This window comes from Budorcas taxicolor, chromosome 1 (genome assembly GCF_023091745.1).
Source record: "Budorcas taxicolor isolate Tak-1 chromosome 1, Takin1.1, whole genome shotgun sequence".
Classification (NCBI taxonomy): Eukaryota; Metazoa; Chordata; class Mammalia; order Artiodactyla; family Bovidae; genus Budorcas; species Budorcas taxicolor.
The window spans coordinates 48304851-48328396 of NC_068910.1; the positions used below are offsets into that span (position 1 = coordinate 48304851).

At 41.0% G+C, this 23546-nt stretch overlaps 1 protein-coding gene across 1 annotated transcript in view; it reads left to right on the plus strand.

Annotated features, from left to right (window-relative positions):
• SCN11A (sodium voltage-gated channel alpha subunit 11) overlaps window positions 1–23546 on the plus strand; it is a 77642-nt gene that overhangs the window by 39160 nt on the left and 14936 nt on the right. The window contains exons 17-23 of the mRNA XM_052648062.1: window positions 162–276; window positions 2769–2923; window positions 8705–8878; window positions 14937–15038; window positions 15508–15777; window positions 16451–16504; window positions 17815–17956. Of these exons, the coding sequence (XP_052504022.1) occupies window positions 162–276; window positions 2769–2923; window positions 8705–8878; window positions 14937–15038; window positions 15508–15777; window positions 16451–16504; window positions 17815–17956 (1012 nt within the window). The remainder of the gene's footprint in view (window positions 1–161; window positions 277–2768; window positions 2924–8704; window positions 8879–14936; window positions 15039–15507; window positions 15778–16450; window positions 16505–17814; window positions 17957–23546) is intronic.

Consider the following 23546-nt stretch of genomic DNA (forward strand, 5'->3'; position numbering starts at 1 on the left):
AGCATTTAGGAAAGAACCTAACAAGAGGGATACTTTCTAGACAACCCTCATACCTACCTAGTTTCATGCATTAGAAATCCTAAAATAAGATATTAGGTATTAACCATGGTGACAGAGAGTGTTGGAAAATGATTCCCCCTTTCCTTTGTTCTGATGTATAGAAGTCTGATGCTACGAGTGTGCTCTCAGAATGTAGCACCATTGGTCCACAGGATCCCTTTATGCGGCTACATGAAATGGTTCCCAAAAAGGAACCAGAGAGGTGTTTGCCCAAAGGTAAGTGGCAATATTCCTACATTCAGTTCACGGAACATTTGGATGGTTTCCTGTTATTCTTTGAAGCTCTATAGTTTGATAGATCCTTTCTTTCTAATTCTACTGGAGACAAAAGTGAAGAGAGTCTCCCCTGGATTCTGGAGACCATTTCAGGAAATTTTTGATTCAGGTGAAGTTCATTCATACAGCCCAACTTCTAGAGTAGAAACTTGGGAAAACTTTTCTAGAAACCCCACTGAGCCAGTATTCCTACCACTTGGTAGAGTTCCCAATACATTTATTGTCAGGATATCCTTGAGGTCATAGATCAAGAGAACTTGACCATAAATCTGGGGTTGGCTAGAGCCCTGGCCAGGCCTTCAACTCATCTCTCAAGATTTTTCTCTGGGAGAAGTCATCCAAGATGGTGCTGTAGGAAGACCCTGAGCTCACCCCCACCCATGGAAATACCAAATATACACTTACTTGTAGAGCAATTTCCCCTGAAAAAGACTCAAGGACTTACAGAACAGCTACTACATATAGATAGAACATATAGATCAGGTAGGAAAGATGGAGACATGGTATCCATGGGAGCTGCACCCTCAACTTAGTGACCTACAGTAAGAAGGGATATTGTTGCAGGGCCAGAGCACAGACCCACCCACCTTGGGATCAGCAAGAAAACAGCAGTTTAAAGGCCATCTAGACTATACCAGAAAGAGATCCATGTACCAACCCTAGAGTGTTACTCAGGTCTTCACTGGTGGCTCAGACAGTAAAGAATCTGCCTGCAAAGCAGGAGACCCAGGTTTGATCCCTGGGTCAGGAAGATCCCCTAGAGGAGGAAATGGCAACCTACTCCCATTTTCTTGTCTGGGAAATCTCATGAACAGAGGAAGGAAATCCGTGTTTTAACCCTAGAGCTTCTGCCAAATGCACAGAGAAGTGCTGGATCCCTTTGTGGGGTCAGAAGCAGCAGAGAGCACCTTGGTTTGCCTCACCCCCAGAACTCTCCCCAGCCCTCATTCACTCCAGCTCTAGCTACCCCACCAAGGTAGCCTTGGACTTAGCACTCCCCAAGGCCTGACTCCAGCCCAAGCCCACTCTAACCTCAGCTGCTCTGCCTAGGTGGCCTCAGATACCTAAGTGCTCCCCAGGAGTTGCCCCTGGCAAGCTTCAGCCCCTGTAACCCCGCTGAAGATACCAGGTGCAAGCTGTCTACACAGGGGACACTCCACACAAGTCCATTCCTTGAATACCAAGATAGGTAGCCATTTCACCTAGTTCATAAAAACAAAAACTAGAATTCAAACAAAATAAGCATATGGAGGACTATATTCCAAATGAAAGAACAAAACCCTAAAGAAAAACAAAACCCAGGAAAAATCCTAATGAAACAGAGTTAAGTAATTTACCTGGTAAAGAATTCAAAGAGGTGATCATAAGAGTTTTCACCAAACTAGGAAAGAAAATGGAGAACTTCATTTTAGTAAGAATTTCAACAAAGACTTAGAAAATGTGGGCAAGAATTCAATAACATGATAATAATACAGTCCACATTATAATTAAAATGTCAAAAATTTGAATATATTGTGCCAGTCCTTCTGCTTTGTGAAGTTTCTGCTGAAAAATCATCTAATAGACTTATGAAGTTTCTCTTGTATGTAACTAGTTCTTCCCTTACTGCTTTTAAGATTCTCTATCTTTAGTTATTTTTATGATTTTTTTTTGGCCATGCCTTGCAGCATGTGGGATCTTATTTCCCTGACCAGGGATCAAAGTCATGCCCCCTTCGTTGATTACATGGAGTCTTAACCACTGGACCACTGGGGAATTTTTGACGTTTTAATTATAATGTGTCTTGGCATGGATCTCTTTGGGTTCATCTTGTTTGAAAATCTCTGTGCTCCCATCTCTAGACTTTGGTGTCTGTGTCCTTCCCCAGGTTAGGGAAGTTTTTAGTCATTATTTCTTCAAATAAGTTTTTTGTCCCTTTTCTCTCTTTTCTCCTTCTGAGGCCCCTATATTGCTAATGCTAGTATACTTGATATTGTCTCAGGGATCCCTTAAGCTCTTCACATTTAAAAAAATTCTTTTTGCTATCCTGATTGGGTAATTAGTGTCTTCCAGATCACTAATTTCATTCTTCTGGATCCTCTAAACGGTTTCATCTCAGTTATTGTATTCTTCATCTCAGTGTTGTATTTCTTTTCATCTCAGTTATTATTTTCTTCAGTTCTTATTGGTTCTTTTTAATACTTTCTATAGTTCTCTATCTTTGTTGAAGTTCTCACTGAGTCTGAATTGGCATATGATGACCCCTATTCTGCTCTGTTGTCCGAATGTTGTCACATGGCTGAACCCAGATTCAAAGTGTTGGAAAAAGACTCAAACTCTCTAGTTGGAGGATTTGCAGAGTTACATGGTGTGTACAAGGAGGGTGAAGAGTTGAGCTATTAATGCACGTGTATTATAGACACTCGTGACAGTGATTCTCTGCTTCCTTGTAGGCCTGAATTGCTTCTCTCTATGCTGTACTGTGGACAAGAGAAAGTCCTCCTGGATCACTTGGTGGAGCCTGCGAAAAACCTGCTACCAAATAGTGAAACACAGCTGGTTTGAGAGCTTTATTATCTTTGTGATTCTGCTGAGCAGTGGGGCACTGGTAAATGGTCATGGTCTTGTGGGGACATTGGGGGCAAGGCAGCTGGGTGGCTTCATTCCAACTTGGCCCTTCAAGGAGCTGTGAATGTGGGGAAGCTAGGAAGAAGTGGGATTTCTGTTGGTATATCCCCTTAGGGGACAGGATTTTGCCAGCATGTTCTGAAGAAATGCTACATCTGGGAAATCCCTAGCCGAAGATGCTTTACCTGTGGGAAGCATGACCCACGTCAGCGCTTTATTTTTATGTGTTTATTTATTTATTTGTTTTTCGGCCATGCCACACAGCATGTGAGAACTTAGTTCTCTGAACAGGAATGAAACTTGTGCCCCATGCCACTGAAGCGCAGAATCTTAACCGCTGGACCACCAGGGAAGTCCCCAGATTGGAACTTTAAAGTGGCTATTGGAGTCTTGACCTTAACTCCAAGCCTGTCCGTCATTCCTGGAGGATTTCTAGACATTTTCAGCGTATCCTACATGTTTCCTCCTCTAGATGGCAATGCTCCTGTTCTCTTTTTTTCCTGGTGGCCTTCGTGTTGCTTTCTAAAAGATGAAACATTTAGGAGGAGAAGTCTACAGGGGCTAGAATAGGATATAAGTTGCCTTGGTATTTTTCACCACTCATGATCCTTTGAGAGGAGGGAAAAGAGATACTGTTTTATGTGTATGACAGATCCTTCCAAATTGAGGTATGTTGTGAGTTCTGATGAGCTTTGGAAATAACTGAATCAATCACCCTCCCTAGCCATATGGTCATCAACTCCTTTCTGCTCTCTCTCCTCACCTTGTTGTCCCTCTTTCCTCCTCTGCACACATACCCTCACCTTGAGCAACAGTATTTTCTTTATCACCTACATGTTTCTCTCTCTCCCTCCCATTATGTCTTGTATTTCCTCTTAATATGGCCATTATGTAAAACTAAATTCTCTTAGTATTTGTCATCCCAAGTGAATGGAGTACTGAGTTCCCCTTATTGATTTAGAGTCACAGAACATTTCACAATAAATTGCTAGGAGGGACAAGGGCACCCCTACTTTCCTGGTTAGTGCTTTATACCTGTGTAATCTCCAGATGAGAGGAGATGAGCATGCATTGGGGTCCACCAGAACCTGTGATCAACAGACAGCCCATTTACCTGCTTTGCCCTTCTTCAAACTTCGCAACCCTGTGGACTATGGCCTGCCCGGCTCCTCTCTCCATGGGATTTCCCACACAAGAATGCTGGAGCGGGTTGCCATTTCCTTCTCCAGAAGGTTCTTCTTTCCAACCCAGGGTTCAAACCCATGTCTCCTGCATTGGCAGGTGTATTCTTTACCATTGAGCCACCAGGGAAGCCCATTTACCTCCTTACTGCTATGTACATTATTCCTGAAACAAAAAAGCAAATTTCTCTAAGACAATCCCAGAGAATTGCCTTGATTACTTTTTTTTTTATCACTCATCCTGTAGGCTTCCCTGTAATCTTCTGGTGATTAGATTTCATTAGCTATCTATACTTCCAAGTGACAAGGTTCTTGCACTTATTCCACAAATAGTCACCGTTATCTGTCATGCCCTGTGCTATTTAGTGGAAAAGCAATGTTGTTGTCACAAGGTTACACAGACACCTGTGTGAGAAAACTTACAATCAGAGAAGCAGCAGAGGGCACACAGATCTCCTAGTTCTCATCGGCCTTCAGACGAGGCAAGGGTAGGCTGGGCAGAGTGAGACTGAACACACAACGCAGAGGCTTCCAGGAGAGACGCAGGCCCTGTTTCACTGCCTGTATTTATAGAGAAATGGAGACAGGAAACATCTAGTCCCCCACCACCGTATGTGGTATATGGACCAGCAGCCTTGTATCACTTGGAAGCTCATTAAGAATTCAGAGTCTTGGGCCCACCCCAGACCTGCTGAATCAGATGCTAGGTGGTTTAAGGCTCATTAGAGTTTGTGAAGCTCTGATTTGGGTAGCTACATAGAAATGGGAGCATCCTGGATTAGGCCTAGTTATATTACGGGAGCTTCCAATGCTCAGTTCTGATATCAGCCTGCTCTTCCTTTGAGCAAACTCAGACCTGCTGAGCCAGCTTGTTGCTAAGCTTCCAAAATGAAATGGGAAATGAGCTTTCAACACCATTCAGATTTGTCTCTCCTAAAGAGGCAGTCAGCAGAAACAAGACCAGGAGCTGACTGTGGCTCAGATCATGAACTGCTGATTGCCAAATTCAGACTTAAATTGAAGAAAGTAGGGAAAACCACTAGACCATTCATGCATGACCTAAATCATATCCTTACAATTATACAATGGAAGTGACAAATAGATTCAAGAGATTAGATCCGATAGACAGAGTGCCTGAAGAACTATGGATGGAGGTTCATGACATTGTACGGGAGGCAGTGATCAAGACCATCCCCAAGAAAAAGAAGTGTAAAAGGGCAAAATGGTTATCTGAGAAGGGCTTACACATAGCTGAGGAAAGAAGAGAAGTGAAAGGCAAAGGAGAAGAGGAAAGATATGCCCATTTGAATGCAGTGTTCCAAAGAATAGCAAGGAGAGATAAGGAAGCCTTCCTCAGTGATCAATGTAAAGAAATAGAGGAAAACAATAGAATGGGAAGACTAGAGATAGAAAACTAGAGATCTCTTCAAGAAAATTAGGGATACCAAAGGAACATTTTATGCAAAGATGGACACAGTAAAGGACAAAAATGGTATGGACCTAACAGAAGCAGAAGATATTAAGAGGTGGCAAGAATACACAGAAGAACTATACAAAAAAGATCTTCATGACACAGATAACCACGATGGTGTGAGCACTCATGTAGAGCCAGACATACTGGAATGTGAAGTCAGGTGGGCCTTAGAAAGCATCAGTACGAACAAAACTAATGGAGGTGATGGAATTCCAGTTGAGCTAGTTCAAATCCTGAAAGATGATACTGTTCAAGTTCTCTGCCCAATATGCCAGCAAATTTGGAAAACTCAGCAGTGTCCACAGGACTGGAAAAGGTCAGTTTTCATTCCAATCCCAAGGAAAGGCAATGCCAAAGAATGTTCAAGCTACTGCACAATTGCACTCATCTCACATGCTAGCAAAGTAATGCTCAAAATTCTCCAAGCCAGGCTTCAACAGTTTGTAAACTGTGAACTTCCTGATGTTCAAGCTGGATTTTAGAAAAGGGAGAGGAACCAGAGATCAAATTGCCAACATCCATGGGATCATCAAAAAAGCAAGAGAATACCAGAAAAACAGCAACTTCTGATTTATTAACTACGCCAAAGCCTTTGACTGTGTAGATCACAACAAACTGTGGACAATACATAAAGAGATGGGGATACCAGACCACCTGACCTGCCTCCTGAGCAATCTGTATGCAGGTCAAGAAGCAACAGTTAGAACTGGATGTGGAACAACAGACTGGTTCCAAATAAGAAAAGGAGCATGTCAAGGCTGTGTATTGTCACCCTGCTTATTTAACTTATATGCAGAGTACATCATGAGAAATGCCGGGCTGGATGAAGCAAAAGCTGGAATCAAGATTGCTGGAAGAAATATCAGGTATAAAGATGACACCACCCTTATGGCAGAAAGTGAAGAAGAACTAAAGAGCCTCTTGATGAAAGTGAAAGAGGAGAGTGAAAAAGCTGGCTTAAACTCAGCCTTCAAAAAATGAAGATCATGGCATCTGGTCCCATCACTTCATGGCAAATAGATGGTGAAACAGTGGAAACAGTGAGAGACTTTATTTGGGGGGGCTCCAAAATCACTGCAGATGGTGACTGCAGTCATGAAATTAAAAGATGCTTACTCCTTGGAAGAAAAGCTATGACCAACCTAGAGAGCATATTAAAAAGCAGGGACATTACTTTGTCAACAAAAGTCTGTCTAGTCAAAGCTATGGTTTTTCCAGTAGTCACGTATGGATGTGAGAGTTGGACTATGAAGAAAGTCGAGTGCCGAAGAATTGATGCTTTTAAACTGTGGTGTTAGAGAAGACCTTTGAGAGTCCCTTGGACTGTAAGGAGATCAAACCAGTCAATCCTAAAGGAAATCAGTCCTGAATATTCATTGGAAGGACTGATGCTGAAGCTGAAATTTCAATACTTTGCCCATCTGATGCAAAGAATGGACTCATTGGAAAAGACCCTGATGCTGGGAAAGATTGAAGGGGAGGAGAAGGAGATGACAGAGGATGAGATGGTTGGATGGTATCACCGACTCGATGAACATGAGTTTGGGCAAGCTCTGGGACTTGGCAATGGACAGGGAGGCCTGGCATGCTGCAGTCCCAAAGAGTGACTGGTGTACTGGTGTCACAAAGAGTCAGACAGGACTGAGTGACTGAACTGAAAGAGGGAAACGGACAACCCCTGACCTTCAAGAGCTTGGGGGCTTGTAGGCAAGACAGATGGAGTCCAGACAGCTATAACTAGGGCCATAGTGGTACACTCAAGAGAAACAACATATCATGTAGGATGGCACCTAACCCATTTCTGTGGAAGAAGGACAGTTTCCTACAGAAGGTATCAGCTAAGCTGATATCCTAAAGGCTGACCAGGAGCCAGTGGGGGAGAGGAGGAGATGAAGGGTCTTCTTCAGTCAAAAGCCCACTTGGGGGTTGAAAGTAAGACTGTTTTATTCTCTATTCTTTTTCTCTAGGGTTGTGGGACTGTGAGATTACCTTGGTTCCTAACAGCATTGCTGATTTCTTTCTTGCCTTCCCAATGACTTGGCAGGGTTAGTGCCTCTTCTCTCCTTCTTTTCATCCTCAGTAACACTGTAAAGGCCAAAAGGACAGCTTACAGCCTAGCAATACAGACCCTGAAGAATCACACACACACGTATTTTGGGTTAAGGAGATGTTTGGATGTAGTGTGAAAAAGGGTCTCTCCAAAAGCTTAGATGTCTAATTTTCATTGTCACACTTAATGAATGTTTGGGCCTTCCCAGGTAGTGCTAGTGGTAAAGAACTTGCCTGCCAATGCAGGTAGACATAAGAGACTCTGGTTCGATCCCTGGGTTGGCAAGATCCCCTGGAGAAGGAAATGGCAACCCACTCCAGTAGTATTGCCTGGGGAATGCCATGGACAGAGGAGCCAGGTGGGATACGGTCCACAGAACCTAACGTTAGGGTTAGGATACAGTTAGGGTTAGGCACAGAGTTGGACATGACTGAAGCGACTTAGCAACATTCAAAGTAACTTACATTGGGAGCTCTAGCCCAGTGCTTTCCAAACTTTTGCACATCATGGTTCACATACAAAAATGGTCACATCTGTAGGGAACACTGGGATAAGTGGATAATGCTGTTTGTGGTGGAGGGTGGTGAGCCTCAGTGTTGGAAGGATCCAGAGTATGAACTAAGGTTTTCAGACTTGCTGTTGTAAGCAATGAACAGCCACTGAATAGAGCCACCCAGGTAAGTAGGAGGATGAAAGAAATGGTGAATGCCACTGGGAGGTTCTGGGAAAGTTGGCAAGATATTGTTGGCAAGAGTTGAAAGGATTAGGAAGACCAGGAGACAGTATGATGATCCATTAGGAAGATTTTTTTTTTTTTAATATTCCAGGGGCCATTGATGAGACTCTGGGAAACTATAGTGGCAACAGAAATCTAGAAATAGGATTTTCCTTCTTTTGTTTTACTTACTCAAGGAATTGTTTCTACTGGAAAAGTTCAGCCTTAAGCAAAATCTCATCACCAAGAGAGATCCTAGTTTATTCAAATAAGGAAGAACAATAAAAAATAAAGTCAGCAGAGAGTTCAACCTGACCTATGGCTGTGCTTTATCATTTCAGGTATTTGAAGATATTAACCTTGATAAACAACCCAAAATCCAAGAATTACTTAAATGTACTGACACTATTTTCACATACATTTTTATCTTGGAGATGGGTCTGAAATGGGTGGCCTTTGGATTTGGGAAGTATTTCACAAGTGTCTGGTGCTGGCTCGATTTCGTCATTGTGATTGTAAGTTTACCGTCTCTGTGTTGTGCGCAGGTGGGATTGAGGGGGGCTGGGTTGGGGTGGAGGAGGGGATCACATGGGAGCTGCTTTTCCCGTGTGCCTCATACGAGTGCCTCTCCAGAATATTTTTCTTCACATTTATCTATCAGCAGTCCAGCCTTTCCTTGGTCCCATTCCTCATATGCTGCATTTCATATGCTCACCGTCTCAACCCTTTCCATGATGGTACTCATTCACTTCTCTCCATAAGCACCGCTTATGTCTGATGTACATCTAGAATAACTTTGCACATTCTCTACTTTTCCTTCTCCTTCCAACTTTTAATTTCTTTTCAAGACTTCTCAAAGCAGGTTAGCAGCCAGCAGATTAGGCTGGTCTCCCATCTTGATCGTCAAGCAACAAGGATTATTCACATACATTTTTTTTTTCCATTTAATCTGAACAACAGTGTTCCAAGTTAGGCAGACCTATGTATTGCCTACCACATTACAGACAAGGAAACCTGAAGCTCAGAGGCTTAGCAGCTTGTTTCAGATGAGACTGGAATTCACACCTTGGTCTGTAGGATGCCAAGGCCAATAGCAATAAGAGTAGGTAACATTTTTCGACTGCTTTCTCGGTACCAGGTACTCTGCCGTATGCCTCTTATGCATTCTCTCTTTTAGTTATCACAGTGTTTCCATGTTGCAGTTATTATTTTTCCCAGATAAATAGGAGTAAACTAAGTCATAGAAACATGTTCAAGGTTGCCCAGCTAGAAGATGGAAGTGAAGTCACTTAGTCGTGTCCGACTCTTTGCAACCCCATGGACAGTAGCCTACCAGGCTCCTCCATCCATGGGATTTTCCAGGCAAGAGTACTGGAGTGGATTGCCATTTCCTTCTCCAGAGGATCTTCCCAACCCAGGGATCGAACCTGGGTCTCCTGCATTGTAGTCAGATGCTTTACCATCTGAGCCACCTGAGAAGTCTTTTGAGCCACCTGGGAAGAAGAAGGAGACTCAAATCTAGTAAGCCTCCCTGCAAAGTCCTTGATTTTAACATCTATAGCCTTCTATAATGACCTAATTAGTTAGACTTTGTCCCTGCTGTTTAAGAAAGTAGATATGACAAATGCATAGTACAAACTGTGTGCTCAGCACACCACACTGAAGAGCCAGTGCTTTGTTGGCGGGTACAAATAGGCCATGTGGGTCAAGCATTCCAGAAAGTCACCGGTGCCATCGGAGCTCCAACACAGGTATTCCCAGGAGCATCACGCGGTTCCCTGTCAGCTTCCAGAGTGCTCGTCACTGTGCATCCGTTATCTTATTGACTGTAGTGAAGGACGCCTGAGACAATGGACAGACTTTTGGTGTCTCTGATCTAGGACCTGTGGTTTACTGGCCTAAACTTAGGAGACCGTTTCTTATTTTATTTTTGATTGGAGGATAATTACTTTAAAATTTTGTGTTGGTTTCTGCCATACAACACAGTGAATCTGTCATAACTATATAACTATATATATATATCCCCTTCCTCTTAAGCCTTCCTCTTAAGCCTTCCTCCATCCCCTTTCCCTGCCACCCTGTCCCCTTAGGTCTTCAGAGAGCACCAGGCTGGGCTCCCTGTGTTACGCAGCAGCTCCCCACTTACCATCTGCTTCACACATGGCAGTGTGTATATGTCAGTGCCACTCTCTCAATTTGTCCCATCCTCTCCCTCCCCTCCTGTGTCCACAAGTCTGTGTAGGACACTGATTTTAAAGCTGTTTCTTTACTCTCTTTCTGTGAAAACTCAAGCAGAGTGCTTTAAGTTTTGACATCAATTTCCAAATGGATATAAATGAGAGTGTAGACTCTAAATTGCCCAAATTTGCCCAGATACAAAATGGAAAACATACAGCTAACAATAACTATTTAAAATATCAAAACAGTAGTCGAGTGCCACACTTTCAAAAAGGACACCAGGTCCAGGTGGTTCTGAAAACAAGTTTTACCAACCTTCCAAGGAGCAGTGCTATAGACCACATGTTTGTGTCCCTCTACCCCACCCCTGAAATTTGTGTTGAAACCTGATCTCCAGGGTGTTGGAGATAGGGCCTTTGGGAGGCAACTAGGACATAAGAGCATTGATTCCAGAGCCCTCATAAATAGGATTAGTGATCTTATAAAAGAGACTCCACAGTTTCCTCACTCCTTCTGTGAAGACAGGGAGAAGATGACTGCCTATGAACCAGGAAATAGGTCCTCAACCAGACACTGACGCTGCCAGCGTCTTAATCTTGGAATTTCCAGCCTTCAGACTGTAAGAAATTTCTGTTGTTTATATATCCAGGCTATGGTATGGTATTCTGATAAAGCAGCCTGAACAAAGACAAGCAGTGCATCCCAACCTTACTCAGATTAAGACAAGGAACAGAAAAGGAGGGGAGGCATGCAAACTTATTTAATGAGACAAACATAACCTTGATAACAATCTGAATGGAACAAGAATGAGTAGAGCAAGAGAAGATATAATCTTTTAACTATATAGCTTTATGAATCCCAGAGAAAGTACCAAGTGTGGTCCACTATTACTGTTACCAGCCTTAGCACTATGCAGACCCAGTTCCATCTGAAACAAGATGCTGCTCCACTGAGCTTCAGAGTTCATGTCTGTAACGTGGCTGAGATGTTATGTGGTAGTGACGTTATGTGTGTGTGTGCTAAGTCAGTTTAGTCGTGTCTGACTCTTTGAGACCCTATGGACTGGAGCCTACCAGGCTCCTCTGTCCAGGAGTTTCTCCAGGCAAGAATAGTGGAGTGCATTGCCATGTTCTCCTCCAGGGGATCTTCCCGACAGGGATTGGACCCATGTCTCTTAAGTCCCCTGCATTGTCAGACAGGTTCTTTACCACTAGGACCATATGGGACGCCCAGCAGTGATGTACACCACTGCATAATTCCGAACATTATTGTATGAATTAAATGAGTTATGTGAATAATATTTTTATGTTGCTTGTTACTCAAGATTAAATAAAATGATCTTTATAATTTTGGAATAGGAAAGTGCAAACACAACCACAAATATATATCAAAATATAAGACTTTCTTTTTTTTGTTCAACAACACCATGATTATAAAAGACAGGCTAGACCCTCGAGACAGTATATACCACATATAAAACAGAGAGTTGAGGTTACCGGGTGGCTCAGGGGTAAGGAAGCCACCTGCAGTGCAGGAGACGCAGGAGACACAGGTTTGGTCCCTGGGTCGGCACAGGTTTTGTGTCTGGAGGCAGGGCTGGTAACCCACTCCAGTATTCTTGCCTGGAGAATACCATGGACAGAGGAACCTTGTGGGCTACCGTCCATAGGGTCTCAAAGAGTCAGACCCGACTGAAGTAACTGAGCTCACATGCATGCCTAACAGATAGTTATGATCCACTGTAAATAAATACCCCCAACAGATCAACAAGAAAAAGACAACCCAGTGTAAGAACAGGAGAAGGATGCAAACAGGCAATTCACAGAAGGATCTTGAGTTGCTAATAAATGTATGAAGAAATACACACTAGTTATATCACCAGTTAGCACAGACATACATATTAAAATGAGACTTCTTTTTACTTATCAGACAGACAAAAATTTTTAAGTTGGATAATATCTAACATGAGAAGGATTTAGGAAAATGGAATTTCTAATCACTGCTAACTGCTATACAAGACATTTGGGGAAACTTTTGCACCATTAAGTTAAAATTACAAATGAACCCAATTTACAAATCCAGAAATACCACTTCTAGTTATACATTTAAGGAAACTCTTGTGTATGTACCCAGGAAAAATGCACGTCTGTCTAGTTTGCTATTATTCATAGCAGCAAAGAAATGGAAACAACTTAGGTATTCACCAAGGGGAAATGAATTCATAAAATATAAATATATGCTGTAATATTCCATAACAGTCAAAAGGAGAAAACCATAAGAATGTATATAACATGATAGGAATCTCAAAACCACAGTACAGGGAGATTAATGCAAATTAGGTAGGAATAAAATAAAACTAGGGAAAACTTCTACGGAAGAATGCCGTAGAGTAGAGAAGAACGGGGATATGTTCTTGTCAGCGCTTCTCATGGATGTTTCAGGTAGGGGTGAGGTTCCAGGTGAAAAGGTGTATCCAGGAATATCCTCTCCATTTACGCTACCAGTCACTTAGTAAAGCCAGAACTGCTAAGCTTTACAACCCTTTTCCCTTTGGTTAGGAACAAGGTCAACAGTCCATGGGGTCGCTAGGGTCAGACACAACTTCGTGACTAAACCACCACCATAGGAACAAGGTAGGCGTATTTGTGCAAAAGCTGATTAAATAACTCTCCCAACAGGCAATGCTGTCACAAGCAGAAGAACAAAACAGCTTATTGGAAAAAGCCATTATAAATAAGCACATTTTGAATCGATGGTGATTTTTTAAAATTGATTATGAATTTAAGAATTTGGTTATTCTGCCATAGTCCTTCAATTTCTCTTACTCTGCAAATGTGTTACTACTGCAATGAGATTGGCTAGTGGGAGGTGGTTTTATATACCAGTGAACTTTGCCATCATCTAAGTCAGGAGTATCAATAATTCACTTCCTGTCCTGCTGAGCACGCTCCATCTAAGTTGAGCCTCTGAAGGCTCTGCATAATCAATAAGAATGGCTGAAAATCTACAAGTAGTGTCTTCAACTTAAGCTCAGCATCTTTATTGAGCTTTTTAAAAAAATTATTATTTATTTATTTGGCTGTGCCAGGTCTTAGTTGTGGCGGTGGGATCTAGTTCCCTGGGCCGGGATTGAACCCATGCCCACTGCATTGGGAGCACAGAGTCTTAACCACTGGACCACTAGGGAAGTCTCTGTTTGTTGAGTTTTAATTTAGTGTGTTTACAGAGTTTTCCAATCCTCTGTCATATCCTGCTGTAAAGAAGCATGTTAGGAGAGAAAATTGGATTTAATTCTCCAAAAAGGAGCTGTTCGAATGAGGGAGCATATTAGCCAAAAGGAATTCATTCATTCATTCATTCTTTTTTTTTTTTTGAATTATTTCTTTGTAACTTTTTATTTTAATATTTGAAGTTTATGGAAAAGTTACAAGAAGTTGCAAAAGAATCCTTTGTACTCTTTCCCCAGATTCACCCATTATTAATATTTAAGCCCATCTGCCATATCAGTTTTTCCTGTATTTTTTCCCGTAAACTGCTTGAGATTAAGTTGTAGGGATCACACTACATTAGCCCTCAACATTTCAGGGTGTTTTTCCAAAGAACAAGCATATTATCTCCCACAGTCACAAAGCAATTATCAAGCTTAGGAAATTTAACATGATCCAGTACTAAAACCCTTGGAGAAGGCAATGGCACCCCACTCCAGTACTCTTGCCTGGAAAATCCCATGATGGAGGAGCCTGGTAGGCTGCAGTCCATGGGGTCGCAAAGAGTCGGACACGACTGAGCAACTTCACTTTGACTTTTCACTTTCATGCATTGGAGAAGGAAATGGCAACCCACTCCAGTGTTCTTGCCTGGAGAATCCCAGGGACGGGGGAGCCTGGTGGGCTGCCATCTCTGTGGTTGCACAGAGTCGGACACGACTGAAGCGACTTAGCAGTACTAAAACCCACATCCATTTTCAAATGGTCTCGGTTGTCACAAGGTCCTTTATGGCTAATTTACCCTACCCGCCTACCACCGCCTTTCCCCCCACAATCTAGGATCCCACTCAGGATCCCACATGACAGTCATTGCCATGTCTCTCTGGTTTCCTTGAATTCACAACAGTTTCTCAGCTTTTTTTTTTTTTTTTTTTTTTTGTCTTTCATTAAACAAATCATGTAAACACACTGTTCTCACCCATATGGGCTGGAGCTTTGCCAGGCAAGGAGAAAACTTGCCTCTAACCTGCTCCCCCTCCTCGCCCTTCCAGCTGGGTCTTGTTGGTTTCTGTGTCTGGATAATCTGCTGTGGGCATGCCTTCGCCTCTCAGAAAGATGCCTCTTAACACCTACTGGGTTCTCTGGTCACCAAGCTGGATGTACTACCCAAAGCTTCTTTTCCCACCAGGTCTCTGTGACCAGTCTCATTGACTTAATGGGCTTGAAGTCCTTCCGGATTCTTCGAGCACTGAGGCCCCTGCGAGCATTGTCCCAGTTTGAAGGAATGAAGGTATGTTCTTTAGGCAGAATGGAGGAAAGTCAGCTAGCAGGGAAAGGTAGAGAAGCCATCTGCTCTTCTTGGGCTGGACATCCCTTCAATTGTCAAACTTTTCCTGGACTCCTTCCCATCTGGCCCACTGCTTAGAATTCAGAGGTAGAGAAAAGTCTAAGATATAGTCTTCACCTAAAAGCACTTCTGTGACAGTCGAGTTGGGCTCTGGCTTCCCTTCAGTCCTAGGGCAGGTGTCTCAAACACCATCATCAGAAGACACTTCTCAAGCGATCCTGTAGCAACCGAAAGGACCCGTAATGTAGGGAGCTGAGAGCAGGGCTTGCCATGGGGTTGGGGTTCAGGGTTGGAATGTAACGATGAGATTTCAAGAAATGCAGCCCCACACATCAGACCCATCCTGGGAAGATTAAGAGCTTGGTGAGTCTCACACATCTATTATGTTTTTCTTCTGCTTTGTTTCCTTAAGGTGGTAGTTTATGCTCTCATAGGTGCCATACCTGCTATTCTGAATGTTTTGCTTGTCTGCCTCATTTTCTGGCTCATATTTTGTATCCTGGGAGTAAGTCTGTTTTCTGGAAGATTTGGAAGATGTGTTAATGCAACAGATGTAAAATCAGTTATAGATTATAACATTGTTGCAAACCGGAGTCAATGTGAAAGTGGAAATTTCTATTGGCACACCCCGCATGTCAACTTTGACAATGTGTTAATGGCTTACCTTGCGCTACTGCAAGTGGTAAGTGTTGTCGGTTTGTTTTTCACTCTGGGGAAAGAACCCTTAGAAGAATCATAAACCATTTCTCAGCCAATAAAAATATAACGACCCCATTGAAATAATGGACTCAAACCCCAATTTCCTCATGGGAGCTAATGCCCTCTGGAATTGTTCCCCACTGAGCATCACCAACTTGATTGTCTACTGAGCTTCAACCTCCAAGACCCTGTAAGGGTTTGGACCTTGCACTCTGTCCTGTGGTGCCTTCTTCTCCTTAGCTCCAGCCAGAGAGACGTGGCGCCTCAGATGCCAAGCCACACCTGTAGTAACAGTTCCCTGTGGGAACAGTCCCATGTCAAACCATGGTTGCAAGGTCTTGGACAGATAGTACAAATAGATGTGGCATCAGGAAAGAACCTTAATCAGGTTCTTTGCATCAGCTGGTCCATAACTTCCCTAGGAATTTTTAAGGCAGAAATTTCTCTTGTTTTTAAACTTTTTATCTTGTGAAAATGAAGAAAAAATAATACAAAACACATGCCCGTGAACTTTTTTCAGCTGTTCCTTTATGTAGGCATTCTGTCCAGGAAGGGTGGACCATCATCTTATATACATCTGCCCGCTGGACTTGCTGGCTTTTGTATGTTGATGACAAGTCAATAATGGTGTTCACGTTTCCCTTCTTTCATTGCAGGCAACATTTAAGGGCTGGATGGATATTATGTATGCAGCTGTTGATTCCACAGAGGTGAGCTTGTATTCTACCATGCTGTAGAGTGCTAGGATCAAATCAAGAGAACCATGACTACATGGCCAGCCCAGAGCTTCCCTCATCATAGTTCCAGTGGCCAGGGTTCTCTGCCTTTTTTCCATTAAGACAAACACTATGAAACAGGGATTAAAAGAGTTCTCATTCATCTTCCTCTGAGTATTACATCCTAGCATGCTCACAGCTCTGATGTTCTCGGTCTATTTCTCTTTCCGACAATTCCCTGGGTACAAGTGAGGTGAGCTTTTCTCTGTTCCTCTTTCCATCTGAACCTCCCTTTGCAAGATTATCAGCTTGCTGGATAATCTTATGTTAAATTATCAGTTAAATTAACTGAACATTAATCCTTTCTTTCCATTATATTGTTTCCAGACTAGTGCCTACCCTTAATTCAAACAAGTAGATGCCTGAAGCCAAGTGGGACTAAGGTTAGGTACTCTTCAAGGCAAAAGAGAAAAATAATTGTTTCAAATACTTATGTCCAATATAGTGGTTTCTATGGCGGGTGTTCAATAACAAATATCATAAGTACTTTGAGCAGATGATAGAGCTATCAACACTCATCTCTATCTTTGAATATGATTAGAGGAAAGAAAAGAGAGGTGCTCCTACCCCTATCCCCAAAATGAATAAAACCAGAGCCTTGTGAAGAACTTGGGCAGAAGGGGTCTTGGATGCTTTTGGTCATACCTCAAGCTAGGCCAGCTTGGTTGTAGTCCATTTTTGTCCATTCCAGAGCTTGATCATTCATTCATACACTCATTCAATGTGTGTGGAGAACCTCACGCCACAAGCTATGCCAGGCACTAGGGATTCAAGAGTGACAGAACACAAGCACAGACTAAATACCATCATGTAGCGGGCTCTGTGGGGACGGTGTAGATGTTCAGCAAGGACTGGTAGTTAAGCTCCTTTGCGTGAAATGGACATGTCCCTTCTCTGGTGGCCCTCTTCAGTTTGGCTCCCTCCAGTTATGTGTCTATATGGACATCCTCGAGACGTTTTCAAAGGACACACGCAATCCGTGCTACTCTCCTGCCTCACAGCCCTTCAGTGATTCTCCGTCGCTTCAAAGAAAAGTCCAGATACTCCACCCCACCCCCTCCCCACTGTATGGTAGCACTCAAGCTGCGCTGGGGGAAACTGAAAGAGGGGAAAGGGGCTCCCTGCAGGGCCATGGCTCACTGGAGGAGGCTGAGTGGTTAATGGTGCTGCTACCAAGCAGTTAGGATGGCTCATATTTTTCTCCAGTAACTGTTTTCTTCTTTCATTAAAACAATCCCTAACAGGAAGGACAACAGCCAAAGTTTGAGGCACGTTCTTGCATGTACCTTTACTTCGTAGTTTTTATCATCTTTGGCTCATTCTTCACTCTGAATCTCTTTACTGGTGTTATTATTGACAACTTCAACCAACAGCAGAAAAAGATAAGTATGGGGATTGTCCTTGTTTGGTATTTTTTACCTCCTCATTTCTCCAAAGAGCTTGGATGGAGCATAAATCAGTTCTAGATTGTTGTGCAAAGTAGCCTTTATCATCTGCATGAGAATGAAGAGGGAGCCTCTTAGAAAAGAGTCTTGAGGCTATGGCTGAAAAGGGACTGCATCAGCTGGGTTTTATTAATCATTGTTTTTATTCTTCACTCTACCCTCTTAAACAAAGGACATTGTTGAACTCTAATAGAAAAACAAATATCGGGATTAGTATTTATGTCAAATTTTAGTAATCTTGCAAGTGTATCTTGTTATTCAGGATAAAAAGAGTACAATCCCTAACTTAGGATAGTTCAATTTACATGACTTTTCAACTTTTCAATGAGGCAGAAGTGATATGCATTGAGTAGAAACTTTACTACAGGTTTTGAACTGTGATCTTGTCCTGTGCTAGAGATATATAGTACAATACTTTCCTGTGACACTGCGTAGCAGCAGCCACAGCTCCCAATCATCCATATGCTCACTGAGGATAAGCAGTAGATATATATTTACAACATTCTGTATCCATACAACCGTTCTGTTTTTCACTTTCAGTACAGTATTTGATAAACTAAATGAGATATTCAATACTCTATTTTCAAATAGGGTTTGTGTTCCATGATTTTGCCCAACTGTAATCTAATTTCTGGGCTTCCCTGATAGCTTGCAATGCAGGAGACTCCAATTTGATTCCTGGGTTGGAATCGAATAAGATCTCCTGGAGAAGGGATAGGCTAGCCCCTCCAGTATTCTTGGGCTTCCCTGGTGGCTCAGCTGGTAAAGAATCTACCTGCAATGCTAGAGACCTGGGTTCGAGACCTGGGTTCAATCCCTGGGTTGGGAAGATCCCCTGGAGAAGGGAAAGGCTACCCACCTCAGCATTCTGGCCTGGAGAATTCCAAGGACTGTATAGTCCATGGGGTCACAAAGAGTCAGACATGACTGAGCAACTTTCACACACATGTGAAAGCTAATTTCTAAGTGTTCTGAGCATGTTTAAGGTAGGCAAGGCTAACCTGTGATGTTAAGCAGGTTAAGTGTATTAAATGCATTTCAAGTTACCTGCAATATTTTCAACTTAACATGGGTTTATCAGGATGTATAACCATTGTAAGTACAGGAAAAATCTACAAACTCTCCTCTTTCCATAAACTTGCATCCTGCCTCTCAATACCCAAGTCTCAGCAGATTTACTGAACTTACTTGGAAAGAAGATGGTGGGGAAGAGACAGGTTTTTTTTCCCTCGTGTGTTGTGACAAACACATATTTATTTTTCTGATTCAATAATCCATAGGGGCATTGTAGTAAATGTGGAAAAAAGATGAAGAGAAAAAGACAATTTAAATCATCCATAAGGTGACCACCAAATGATAACTATTTTAGATTAAGCCTCATCATTTTGGTACCATCTTTTCCAGGAACTGAACTGAACTGAACTGCTGCTGTTGCTGCTAAGTCACTTTTAAATAATACTAAATGTTTCTTTTACACTGTTGAGATTATATAATATTTTTAACTGTCTTCTCCATTAGTTATGAGTTCATGTCATGAGATCATCTTTATTATAAGAATTTTCATGGATGAATTACATCCCATATTATGGATAGATCATAATTTGTTACAACCATTCCCCCCACTCCCCCTTTTAAGGACATTTAGGTCATTTCCAAATTTCTTGCTCTTCTAAAATAATCATGAAGATTCTTGAAATTCTCTCTGTATATCTCTGATTATTTCCTCAGGATTTAAGGCATTAAAGACAGATTGTGAAATTACCTTTCAGAAATGCTATGCTGGCTGGGTACCCTACTTTTGTAAGACATGAAGTGCTTGTTTATTCTGTTCTCATCATTCTGACGTCTATAATTTTAAATTATTTTTCCTAGCTTGATGGGTAAAAGTGTTATCTCACAGTTTTACATTCATTCATTTGACCGTTTCTGAAGTTAAACACTTTTTCACGGGTTGATGGCCAGAACTATCTCTTCCTTGAGTTTTCCGTTTATATGCTCTTTGTCTCTTCTTAAAATTGATATTATCATTTTTTCTTATGGTTTTATATAGTATGTTCAATGTGACTTACCTCTTACATTTGTGTAATGGCATTTTAAATTTATAGACATTTAGCATATGTATGAAGTCAAGCTTTCAATCTTGTCCTTTTGCCCTCTTTTCTTGAATTTATATACTGAAGGCATTTCTCAATCCTAAAATCAGGTGGCTAAACATTCACCTTTGGTTTTTCCCTTGTTGTTTTGTGACCTTCTTTATTTTTCTGTTGAGCTTTTTTAAATCCATCTAAAATGTGTCCTGATACTGCTGAGCTTTCTTAGTGTCTGCTGGGAGAGTCATTCACAGTCCCAGGCAACTACGTGGCTGCTGTTACTCAGGAGTGTGCTATGTGGAGTCACCTCTGTAATATGCAGCTTGATTGCAACCAATACCTACAGTCTGAATGTCAGGCCTTGAGATTTTAGATTTAAGCTTGCATTTGAAATCGCTGTTTTGATCAGTCCATAGCATTTTTGTTCTATTTTGTTTTACTTTTTATAATAGAAAATTTCAAACACTCACAAGAATATGGTAAAATGAACCTAAAATACCCAGCACCCAGCACAACATTTATTGATTTAAGAACATCCTTATACCTTCAGTGTCTTTCCCCACTGGATCCTTCCACTGGATTTTTTTTATAGAGCATCACATACATCACATTATTTCATCCACCAATTTTTCAGAACATATCTCTTTTTAAACATAACTACAATTTCATGATCATATCTAAAAAGTTTAATATGATTTCTTTAAATTCATCAAAAATCCAGTGAAATGTTCAAATTTCCTCCAGTCTCCTATATTCTCAAAATATTTATTCATTCTTTAACTGATTAGTTGATTGATTATATTAAAGTTTGCTTCTTTTCAAATTAGGATTCAAATCAGGTCCTTGCACTGGATGACTTCCTTGCTCTCTGGATTGGCAGTATGTTCTAGGCATTGTTTGTACACTTTTTGCTCCAGATCTGGAATGAGCCATTTCTCTAGGGAGTTCTGGGAGGTAGTGTTCTAAGACCGCAATCTAGAATGCTCATTGTGATTATTTTGAGACTTTTGCAGTGGCCAGAGCTACTTCAAATTTAGGACGACAAAGTTTTCACTTAACTAGTACAGCTGTATCTCCTCTTTTCCACACTGAGAAAGCTGGTTCTTGTGGGTACAGAAGATAATAGCCTTTAAAATTTCCATAGCTGCTCATTTTATTTATCTCACAACACACAAAGGGCAGTCTCGTAATAACAGTATTAATACTATCATGATGCATGTGATTATTGAAGATAGTTAATATCTGCCAGGCATCGTGAAAAAACCTGGTTAACTCCTAGGGCTGGGTTGTCGGTTTCTTTCTTTCTTTATTTATTTTTACTGTAGCAAAATGGTCATAACATCAGATTTATCATCTTATCCATTTTTAATGTTACAGCTCAGTGGTGTTAAATACATTCATAATGTTGTGCAACCATCATCATCATCCATCTGTATAACTCTTCATCTTGTAAAATTGAAACTCTACACCCATTAAGCAATAACTCCCCGTACTTCCCACCAGCCCCTGGCAGCTCCCATTCCACTTTCTGTCTTCATGATTTTGACTATTCTAAGCATCTCATGTAGGTGGAATCATGCAGTGCTTGTCTTTCTGTGAGTAGCTTACTTCATTTAGCATAATGTCCTTAAGGTTCATGCATGTTGTTGCATATTGCAGAATTTCCTTCTTGTTTAAGGCTATGTATATATCATGTTTTGCTCTTTCATCCATGTATTGATGGCAGTAGGGTTTCTTCCATGTTTTAGTTATTGCGAATAAAGGTCCTATGAACATGGGTGTGCAAACATCTCTTTGAGACCCTGCTTCAATTCGTTTAGGTCTATATAGAAGTGGCATTGCTGTATCATGTGGTGATATGTACAGTATACAAAGTTTCTAATTTCTCTACATCCTCACGGACACTTGTTTGCTGTTTAATTGATAGTAGCCATTCTAATGGATGTGAGGTGGTATCTCATTTTGATTTTGATTTGCATTTCCCTAATGATTAGTGACACTGAACATTTTTTCATGTGCTTATTGGCCATTCATATATCTTATGCTTATTGGCCATTCATATATCTTCTTTAGAGAAATATCTATTCAAACCTTTTGCTCTTTTAAAAATCAGGTTGTTTGTCTTTTTGTTTTTATATTTTCAGAGTCCTCTATATAATATTAATCTCTTGTCAGATATATGATTTTCAAATATTTCCCCACTCTGTGTGTTGCCTTTTTACTTCATTGAGAGTGTCTCTGATGCCCCCAAATTTAAAATTATGAAGTCCAATTGGTCTGTTTTTTCTTTTGCCTTTTGTATCATATCCAAGAAATCATTACCAAATCTAATGCTTCTGTTCTGTGTTTTATTCTGAGAATTTTATTGTTCTAGATATTACATTTATGTCTTTGATCCATTTTGAGTTAATTTTTGTATATAGTGTTAGGTAATGATTCACCTTCATTCTTTTGTATGATGATATCCAGTTTTCCTGGCTCCATTTGTTGGAAAGACTGTTCTAGAACTGTATTTTTTGGTCCATACTGTGGTGTGAATTTAAACCCCACATGCTCATCAAGGCAGGCTTGGATTCACAAATTATCAGTGAAGAGTATAGACTAAGACAATGTCCTGGTTGTTTTCTCTCCCCAACAGATATGTTTGGTTTTCTTCTTCACTCTTTAATGGCAGCACTTGGAGAATTCCATCACCAACACACAGGGTTCTTAGACTAACCCCACTGTCTTTTCCCCATGACCCACTTGTAGTTATTAAATCCTAAGATACTCATTTTTGCAGAAATTAGCAAATGCCCTTAGGCAAGCCATGACTTCAGGACTAATTTACTTCTCTTTTTTCTCTTGATTTTCAGATGATGGAAATTTTCCTTACTTTTTGGGCAAGTTCAGCTATATCTTTTAAAAGTAATTCTGTTCTATTTTATCCAGCATTTCTAGATGTTTTACCACTTCTCTCACCCAATTTCGTGAAAATCCTACTTCATTTTTCTGTTCTTTATTACTCAGTGGTGAAGACACTTAAAGCTCTCTCTTTTTTTTGTTGTTGTTGTTAGGATGGCTCTAGACAGATGCTTTTGGAAATGTTATTAGTGATATATGCAGTCGCATATTTAGGAGAATTTTAATTGTCACTTTTTAGGACTTTTCATTTAGATTTTTATTACTAATTTCTATGTTTGTTTCACTGTAGTTTGATTTACACAACCTGAAGTATGTTCAGTTTTTATAAAGCTTCTGTGGATGTTTGCAAAGAATTTATAGTCTTATTTATATTATAAAAAGAGAAATATAACTGATAAAAGTAACATTTCTCCCTTATTCCTTAATTTAAACCCTGTTTCCTTTAGGCCCTTCTTTATAGTCTCATTCTGCTTCAAAATGGAATTTTAGGAATTGTTGATAGAAATGCAATATAACTTTAAAACTATTTCTGAAAAT